This window comes from Microcebus murinus, chromosome 2 (assembly GCF_040939455.1).
Source record: "Microcebus murinus isolate Inina chromosome 2, M.murinus_Inina_mat1.0, whole genome shotgun sequence".
Lineage (NCBI taxonomy): Eukaryota > Metazoa > Chordata > Mammalia > Primates > Cheirogaleidae > Microcebus > Microcebus murinus.
This window is the reverse complement of record NC_134105.1, coordinates 120,875,867-120,885,764: the sequence shown is the minus strand read 5'-3', so window position 1 is coordinate 120,885,764 and position 9,898 is coordinate 120,875,867. Positions and strand designations below refer to the sequence as shown.

At 50.8% G+C, this 9,898-nt stretch overlaps 1 protein-coding gene across 1 annotated transcript in view; it reads right to left on the bottom strand.

Moving 5' to 3' along the window:
- Positions 1–8,309: 8,309 nt before the first annotated feature.
- The window catches only part of TNN (tenascin N), a 61,436-nt gene continuing 59,847 nt past the window's right edge, over positions 8,310–9,898 (bottom strand). Inside the window, exon 18 of the mRNA XM_012765061.3 lies at positions 8,310–8,482. Coding sequence (XP_012620515.1) covers positions 8,342–8,482 — 141 coding nt within the window. The 3' untranslated portion in view covers positions 8,310–8,341. The remainder of the gene's footprint in view (positions 8,483–9,898) is intronic.

Below are 9,898 nucleotides of genomic sequence, written 5' to 3'. Positions count from 1 at the left end.
ATAGACCATCACGATTCCCTTAGAGGGAGGCTCCCAGGCTGGCTTCCAGACAGGCCGGGAGAGATCACCCAGGAGCTGTCTAGAGATTTGCACAGGGAGAAACAAGGAAGGAAGGCACCATTTGCACATCCACAAGGTGCAAGGGTGCCCTGGAGTAGTGACACCCGGTACAGCCGGGTGAGGACCATTCAGAAACCATCAGACTCTCTGGGGCCACAGTGGGCTGGGACTCAGGACGAGGGTTGTCCCGATCCTGATGTTAACTCCAGCTCTCGCTAGTTAAGTGATTTGGGCCATGACTGAATCTCTCCGTAAAGACTCGCCTATGAAGTGCAGCTAGTGAGAGTGCCGGCCTCACAGGAACGAGAGGAGTAAATGCGGCGCTGTATAGAGCCTGGCTCAGAAGCGCCTTAGAGCTGTTAGTTGCTATTAAGGGTGGAAGGAAATCACGAGGGAGCTGTGTCCTGGGAGGCAAAGAAGAAGAAACTTTCAAGAAGAAAGCAGCAGTCCATAGAGCAAGTGATGCAGACAGGTCAAATGAGATGGAGAATGAAAATAATTTGCATTTTCTATTCCTGTTGCTGTAATGTGTTCCCTAATTTCACCGCACACTGCATTATCTGCAGGATTACTGATACTCCACCAATTAAGATCTTCCAATTTGCAGCATGCAACAGGCAAGGTTGCTTAATTACTTGTCTCACCTATACCCTCAACCAAGCCATCCTGGTATGATGGTGCCAACTGGTGGCCAAATCAGGAAAGAATCTAAGGCAACACATTTTCCACTATACAACAATGTCTCACTTAGAACTGTGGTTCCCAACCCCTAGGCTATGGACCACAGTCCATGGCCATCTCCCCCCAACCTTCTGCAGAAAAATTATCTTCCATGAAACTTAGGAACCAGGCTACACAGCAGGAGGTGAACGGCGGAGAGTGAGCGAAGCCTCACCTGTATTTGTAGCCGCTCCCCATTGCTCACATCATACCCTGGGCCCCGCCTCCCCACCCCGCCTTCCCTTCCCTTCCCTTCCCTGTCCACCCTGGAAAAATTGTCTTCCATGAAACCAGTCCCTGGGGCCAAAAAGGTTGGGAACCTCTGCCTTAGAACATCAGTCCAACTAGTTCACTTGTTCTCAAACTGAATGTGCAAAAGAGGCACTGGGTTTTATGTGACATTCACAAATCTGTCAAGGTCTGGAATGCCACATTCATTCCATATATGGGGCATTTCCATAATCCTAAGTCTTAATTGTTGTTACAAACATATTTTTGGTGAAATGTTCTGTATTTAGCATCATTGCCTATGGTAAAGCTTCCCGAACCACCGAGTCTCCCCGTCACGGCAAGTCACACCCTACTGTGACTGCATGCTCCTCGTACCCCCAGGACCCCACCCCCATTCCTCCCCCACTAGAATTAGCCTTCATGAGGCTAGAATTATAACTGAACTATTCTCTGCTATATCTTCTAATATCTACCATGAAGGCTGGCACATACCATATGCTAAATAAATGTGTTGATTGGAAAAAATAATCACTGGGTGTTTCTTATAAATTCAGGTTCCCAGTCCCTGCCTGCCCTTCTGGCTGATTATTAAGTCGGGGTGATGCCAGACAACCTGCTCTAGTGTGAGGCATTCTAGGTAAATGCAGGTGGTCCCTGAACCACACCTTGAGAGACATTATCTAGATACTCAGAACAACAAAAGAAACCATATGGTCAAATAAGTTTGCAAAACTCTGTGTACTATAACGTCCCCACTTCACCCCTTGAGCCCCTCAATGCATGTGTCACATTAAAGGTTCTAACAGGTACTACAATAAAGAAATTTACTTAACTCCACTTAACTCGGAGTTTTCCCAAATTTATTTGAGCATAAGTCCTCTTTCTCTTTTAGCACATCTGGAGGAAGGGGAGCGAGTTGGGAGCGTGCCGTGGAAGGTGAGCGCACACGCCGCCGGCATGACCTGCCCCTCCCCGCCCCTCCCCGCCCCTGCCTGCGGCTAATCACATCCTCTCCAGGGAAACCCTCTCTGAACTGCACACAGAGTCTCCTTGACCTTCACTGACCTTGCTTTCTCACTCTTCCTTTTCTCTTGCTTCCATTTGTGATCCATAATAATCCCGTTGGTGGATATTCACAGCAAATACATTTTGACCTGGCTAGAGATACATCTCTATGGAGGAAAAAGAAAGGAAAAAAGAGAAAGTTTTGAATGAAACTATAAAGACTAGGGATCCAAGCCCAGTATCTTACCATTCCAGAGTGCCTTATAATACATAAAGAGCACTTTCATTATCACATTTGATTCCCACTTTATAAAAGAAGAAAATGAGGCCCAGAGAAAGTAAGACAACTTACCCAAATATGGAATGGAAACCAAAGTCTTCAGACTCCTGTTTCAGTGCTCCTTCTGTCCACCGGGCTTGGTGGCCCAGGCTGACCTGCTGATTTTGCCTCCTCAGAGATGGCTGAACATGTAGGAGCACCTCCTTTGAGTCCAAAACTTACTGAATACAGTCAAGGGTCTGCCCATAAGCCTTCACATGCCCAAACGTCTCCTTCAGATGTTCGGCAGCGAGCGCCATCTGCCTCCTTATCCTTCTCTAACCAAACCTAATGTTCCTAATTCACCAAAATAAAGAACTGCTTCTGCTCCATTTTGTTTCCTTCTTTTATTTAAATTATCATCTTGCAATACTGTTTTCTACTTTTGTCATGGGAAGTCTACTGAAATTCATATGAATAAACAGGGTTTTATGGTATGGACTAACCTGAGAACATTTTTGTCTTTTTCTTTTCTTTCTTTCTTTCTTTTTTTTTGAGACAGCATCTTGCTCTGTTACCCAGGCTAGAATGCTGTGACATCATCATAGCTCACTGCAACCTCAAACCTCTGGGCTCAAGCGATCCTCTTGCCTTAGCCTTCCAAGCAGCTGGGACTACAGGCATGCGCCACCATGCCCGGCTAATTTTTCTATTTTTGTAGAGGCGGGGTCTCATTCTTGCTCAGGCTGGTCTCAAACTTCTGGTCTCAAACGATCCTCCTGCTTTATCCTCTGTCCTAGGATTACAGGCATGAGCCATCGTGCCAGCCCTAGCTTCCCTATATAACATGGGAATTGGAACTTGAAGCATTGCCCCCACAGAAACAAGAAGAAATTGGGGAAGTGAATTCACTTACAGATTAGGAACTGGGTGGCAACCCCCCAGGGGCACCCTGTCACTTTCCATCAGCGTGGCCACGTCTGCCCACTTCCCTCACCACCAGGGCTGGGGAGGGTCCAGCTCTCACGGGCAGTCTGTTCAAGGTGGCTCCCAGGTATTTTTTGTGCATTAATCCAGCAACGGCACTACCAGAGCAACCACCAGCGCAGGCTGGATGCTGAGCTGGACTTCAGTGGCTGACTCTGCAGACAATATTGCCCAAGAAAGAAGGAAAGCGGGGACCTGTTCACCCAGGATTCCCCTTTGGGGTAGAGAATAGGCGCTGGAGTGAGAGGCTCCGGATGGGACAACACTGCCACCTCCTGGCCAGGCCGAGGGCAGCGCGCCTCTCGCACGGGGCTCTGGGCTGAAACCTACTGATGAGCTCATCCCTGCCAGGAGCCCCCTCCTGCTGCTCCCCACCGCCCTGGCCAAGGGCTTAGGTAATGACTTGGAAATTTCTTCAGCTGAGGACCTTTTCCAGCAACTGACTAAATTTCTCCAAGAGCCCTCGCTGTCTACACTTGTTTTTCCTTCCGCCATGCCATCCAGTCCTTTGCATCTCTCCCCGTCCACAGCTCTTTCCACACGGCACGCCTGGCTCCCTCCTGCCCGGATCACAACTCCTTGAGTCATTCTCTCTCTTCCTTCCTTACTCCCTCAGCGTTTTCTGGCGTTAACAACCCTTGACTCCCCAAGAATTCAAAGCCAAACACAGAGCTGTCATCCTCATCTGAGAGCCACCGTCCAGAAGCCCAGCTCTCGCTCTGCCACGCAGGGGCGTCTGCCCCGCACTGCCTGCCCCCAGACCGCCCGTTCTCCCTCTGTGCCCTCCTCCCCTTCCCACCATCTCTGCCGCCGGCCGAGAAAGCCATGACCTCTTGCTCGAACTACTCCATTAGACCTTAATTCGTCTGGGCATCTCCATCCTTTCCCCAGAACTTCCCTTCACACCCCCCCATTCTCTGTCCTGCCACCGGATCGATATTTCCCACGTGCCAGCCCGGCCTTGTCTCTCCCAGGTTTGAACCCTCTGAGCGCTGCCCCTGTCCAAACGCTCTCGCCTGCGCAGGGCCCCCGCACGTGAGAGACCCTGGGCAGCTCTAGAAAGCTGATGCACAGGACTCGCCTGAGTGGTGCCGAAGCAGAGACTGTGACAGGGACGTGAGCGTTGGCACACGTAAGGGCTCCCCACGGACCCCGACGGGCCGGTGAGAGCTGAGGACCTCAGCGCGGCCATGGCAGAGGGAATCCTGCCCACCGCTCCAGCGCGGCCCCACCAGCTCTCCTCACCCACTAAGAAACCACATCGCCTCCCTCAGACACGCCACGCTGCGGGCCTCCCAACCCTGCCACCAGTGTCCTTGCCACAGGTGCCCTGCCCCCCTCAGGCCTCTGGTCTCTCCCCTGGCGACTCACCCTTGCTGGCATCACGCCCCCGTGAGACTTTCTCTCTCCGGCACCCCGGCAGGATTCACCCCCCAGCCCCTGCTCACCATGCTCAGTCCATGCCGGTCAACCCTCCCCGCGCCTGCACCCACGGGCGTGGTCTGCTTCAGCGGCTGCCCCTCCGCCACCGAGGGCTGCTCAAGGGCAGCTCAAGGGCAGCAGTTGTGTTTGTTCCCCACTGCCGGCTCGTGTCCCGCGTGGCGTGGCCAATGCTCTGAAACTTTGCCAAGTGCTGGTGAGACTTCTGTCTTCGCTCCTGCCCCAGTGCCTGGCTTATAGTCTGTACCTTCCATGAGAGCTTTCGCTAGCTTTAGTTTGTCCTAAAGGGCAGTAATTATTCCTGTAAGCTTCAAAACCTTGAAGGCTCATAACCTGCTCTATGAAAAGTGTTTGACCCTCTCTGAAAAGAAACCCATTCCATGGGCCCATATTCAGCTACCAGAGCAGAAGCTGCCAGGGCTGGTCACGTTAAAATGAGATTAGGCACGGAAGTTTAGGGTTGGAATGTTTTCCTCAGTCAGACAAAGACCCTTTGAAAATGAGCTTCCCCTGATTTCCTTCCCTGTCCCCAGCAGAACCTTTGAAGGGTCAACTGAGGTTTTCTCTGCCCCCCCCCCCAGCACCATGAGTCCTACAGGCAGAAGAATATAATAAACTCCAGTTTTCCAAAAGTCCTCTTCTTGGCCAGTGGTGGAGAAACCCTGGGGTCAGGGAACGCAGGAGTGTGTACTTTGTCATCTGCTGCCATCACAGACTGGTGGTACCCTACGCCACAGCTACTCAAAGAGTGGTCACCAGGCCAGCACAGCCCCCGCCGGGCCTACACCTACTGAACCAGAATGTCTGGGGAGGGGACCCAGCAAGCTGTGTGTTAGTAGGACAGGTAGCAAGCATGTGCCACGCTGAGAAGCACCTCCACCTTCCACCATCCCTGGCTCTGAATCAGATCCACTTTGCAAAGGAGGCATTTTCCTAAAGGGCCTGGACCACTGGTAGAGCCCAAGGCTTCAGAATCACAAAGGTGAGTGCTCCACATGCCCACGAGGCACGGAGCGCAGAAGGGAGCTCCAGGAAAGGACTTAGAACTGGGAAGCTGTGCAGGTGGACCTTTAAACACTTCAGCACGAGCGTCCACTACAGTCGACAGCCACAGATGAGCGCGCACAGCGACTTTAGCTGACAGCCAAGATACGAAGGCACAGAGCCGAGCGTCGACTTTAGCCGACAGCTGTGATATGACTTTTCTAATTTTTCATTTATCAAAATAAAATTGTGAACATTTAAAAATAACGTAATGAAAACATGTATGTATATATTACCTATCCTGATTTACATTACAAGTAAAGCTGCCTGTAAAGTAAAACAAGCTTCCAGTGCTTTCAAGCTTTCCTCATCACACGAGAGCAAAACAGATTCGCACAGCATGGAGGGACGTCGTCAATGCACAGCACAGACTATCGTGAGGACTGTGAGTGCGGCTGTGGGCAAGGTTTCCCGGCCGATGAGCGCCGGACCGAAGTGGTTAAGATAGACAAGGGAGGTAGCTCAGGCCCAGGCCCTGCCAAAGCTGGATCGAGACTGGAAGAAACCTGGCAGGTTTCTGTCAACTTCTCATGACAGAAGGCTTCACAGTCCACTACCATTCACCTCCTCATCTCTTAATCCTACTTTTTCTTCTATGGCACTTATCACTTCTTAAAATTATACATTTATTTGTGGTTTATTGTCAGTCTGCACCAATAGAATAAAAGCACAAAGGCAGGAATATTATGTTTTGTTCACTTGTATGACACAAATGCGTAGAATAGTACTTGGTAGTAAGAGGGCTTAAGCTATACTTGCTGAATGAATGAACCACAGCACACGAACTCTACTGGTACAAGGACCGTGTCTGCCTCACTCATAGCTACGAGCTCACCTCTTGCTCACCTGTTTCCTCAGCACCCGGCACACTGTCTGATACAAAGGAGACACTTAATAAATTCTTGTTGAATCAACGAACGACATGCAAGCACATTTTAAATGATCAGCACCAACACTCAAGCTGTACTGCACTCAGAACGCCCCTTGTCAGAGCGAGCAGTTACCATGACACTGCTCGGTGTGTCTGTCTGGGGAGGGGGAGGGATGGGGGGCGAGAGAGGGGGATACTGAAAACCCTAACAGGGGTCCTCAATCTACGGCTCGCCGAGGACATTTATCCGGCCTGCCAGGTATTTTTGCCGCCGCTGCCCGTCCTGCTTAGCAGCCGACTCGCCCTGGGGCCCACAGTGCTCATGTGTGGAATGTGCGCCCCACCCTCCAACGGCCTTCCCACGGTCTGAGCAACAGTGGACTGGCCCCCTGTTTAAAAGGTTTGAGGATCCCTGCCCTAAGAGCTGACAAAAATGGTTTCAGGAGTATGGCTTGGCATTCACCCAGAGGCTGAAACCTGGAGCAACTTAGGCAATGAGCTTTTAGGGCCTTTGCCTGCCTTCCCACTCACTTCTCCTGCATTCCAAATATCATTATTTGCCATCACGCAAGTAAGAGACCACAGCCAACCAAATTCCATCACAATGCACAAATTGTACCTTCACTGGCACTTAGGTTAAATTTAGAATTCAAGTGCACTTATGTGGGGAAAATAACACAAGGCAATTTTTTTAAATCATGTGGTTTATTGGTTTTTTCCTTGACTAGGAATTTATGTTATTTCAATGGTCACTGCCTTCACTACAAAAAGCCTTCCAAAATGATAGGAAATAAGCAAGAAGGACCTGACCTTGCCAAGTGTCCAATCAAACCGTGAGCCTCACAGTGCCAAGCAGCCTCAGACACCCAGGAGCCTGGCAGTGTGGGGAGCCGGGGCAGGAGACTGAGGCCTGACAGGCATGGGAAAGGGGTCACAAGAGGGCCTTGGGGAGGTACCAACCATCAAGAGAGTCAAATTAGTTAAAGTTGAAATGAGTGAGAATTTATTCACAACATATGCAGATCTATGAAAGTGATTATGCAAATGGCTGGAAAGAGGGCACTTAAAAATAGCAGTGAAATGGGAGCTTGGGTTTCTAGCATGCTGGATCCTCATCAGAACTTAGCTAACTGTGAATCTATCTTGGCCCCTTTGTATTCTCCGTATTCTTCCTAACACCAGCGATTTGAGAGAGCGGGAATTCACACTTCTTTTCCTCAAAACCCGGTGGGAAGGGGAGGTGACACATGGCAGGTTGCCTCAGCCCCACCCCTGGGTAATCGGAACCCCTGGTGGTGCTTCTTCCTAGAGAGAAGATCTGGACTCGCAGAGCTTCAAATGTCTGTATGTGTGCATGAACATGTCAATTTCTAGAAATTTACAATCGGTAAAGTGCTGGATTAATTCATTTTTTTGCCCTACTCCAGCATATCTGTTACTGAAGACAGGCTAGAAACCCCTGCGGTCCCAATGCCGTCTTTCCCTCACGTCCTGTGCAGCTACTATTTTGTTGGTGTTCAGGGGCAAACACGCGGGTGACAGGAAGGAAGCCCTGCGACTGGGAGCTGGGAGACTGATGTGTTCTGTGGGCTGGCCCTCGTCCTCAGCAGCTGGAGCTCTGAGCACTGCACCTTCCGGTCCCCAGGCCCCACGCCCGCCCACCCCAAGCTTGCGCAGCCCCAGCCCGGCTGGTCGCGTCCCCCAGCGATCGCTCAAATGGGCCATCAGAATGTCCTCGTCTTTCCTCCCAGCGTCCGCTTCTTTCTGCCCAGGACAGGCTCTCTGCCGTAGCCGTGAGGGCGGATTTTCAACTCCACATAAGGAATGGAAAACTCGTGTCCTTTCCATGGCTCCCAGTTCACCCCCTACAAACACGCAGAAAAGCCACATCAAGAGGAGATAGGGTGGGTTGTGGTACAGAAGAATCCTTGTTCACCAGTGAAACCACTCCCTCCCTGCTTGGGGGTGGGGAGAGAGGGAGAGAGAGGAAAGGAGAGGAGAAAGGAGAGGAGAAGAAAGGTGAGGAGGAGAGAGGGAGGGAGAGAGAGAGAAAGGAGAGAGAGAGAGAGAGAGGAGAGAAAAGAGAGAGAAAGATGAGAGAGAAAGAGAGAGACAGGAGAGAAAAGAGAAAGAAGAGAGGGAGGGAGAGAGGTGCCTTGGCTACCATAAGGGGGAGGTGGGGTGGGGGAGCACACGCCCTCTGCTGGACAGGTGGGGTGAGACAGGCGGGGACGTGGAGCCTCTGGGGGGGGTGATGGGTGGAAGCCAGGAGGTGGGCGGGGCCAGAGCTGTGGCAGAGATGACATGGGGTCAACCTGGCCAGCAATGAACAAATTATCTTCGCTCACTCTTTTCCTTTCCAAAAAATTAAAGGCAAAAATAAACATATTAATTGGCCAATTGTGTAAAATCATTTTCAATTTAGACTGTTTAGATATTAGCTCTGGGGTAACAAATAGCCTGCTGAAAACTAAATTTCATTTTATGTCTTTTGACTGGTGAGCGCAATAATATTTAATTCACTTAATAACCTTGCAACCTGGCCAATAAAGAGCCCAAGTGACCAATTTTATGTATTTTAATTTGTGAGGTAAATAATAAACAAGAAGCTAAATGCCTTGCAGACTGTGAAAAGCACATTAACCAGATGAATGTCTTTTATTAGCAAATATGGGATGGTTTAGGGCATGCTGGCTGCTCATTTCAAATATTTGATCTCCTATCACTGGCTTCCCTTCGGCCCACAAGCTGCCACCGTGATTCATGGGCCCACCCTACTTGGCTTCCCCGGGGGCGAATTTCTTCTTCCGCTTGAAAAATCACAGAAGGATTGGGAGTCCTCGCAGCCCAGTCAAGGCCAAAGTAATCAAAATGTACCTGGACTTCAGACATGCTAGTATTTATAGTAACACTGGCACAAGGCGAGTTCTGCGGAGAGGTGGCTTCCTGAAGGCTTAGGATCAGGGCGTGGGAGGGGAAATTAAAAACCCAGGATGGGGACGCCAAGGGGCTTTGGAGGGAAGAGGATTAATGGTGAGGAGAAGCAAAGCTGCAGTTTTCAAGGAGCTGTGAGGGAGCAGGCTGGAGGGGCCTGTAGCTGGCAGAGCCAGGACAATATACGGCGGCCGAGGAGGGTCGGGAAACCGCAGGTAGGAAAGTTTCAGAAGAAGGGAGGGGAGAGGAGCCTGCTGGACTCCCAGCCGGTGTGCACACCCCTCCAGTGGGAGGCGGGGCTGCCACAGTGCTCTGGGCAGGTGCTGGGTAAAAGGGACCCAAGGATG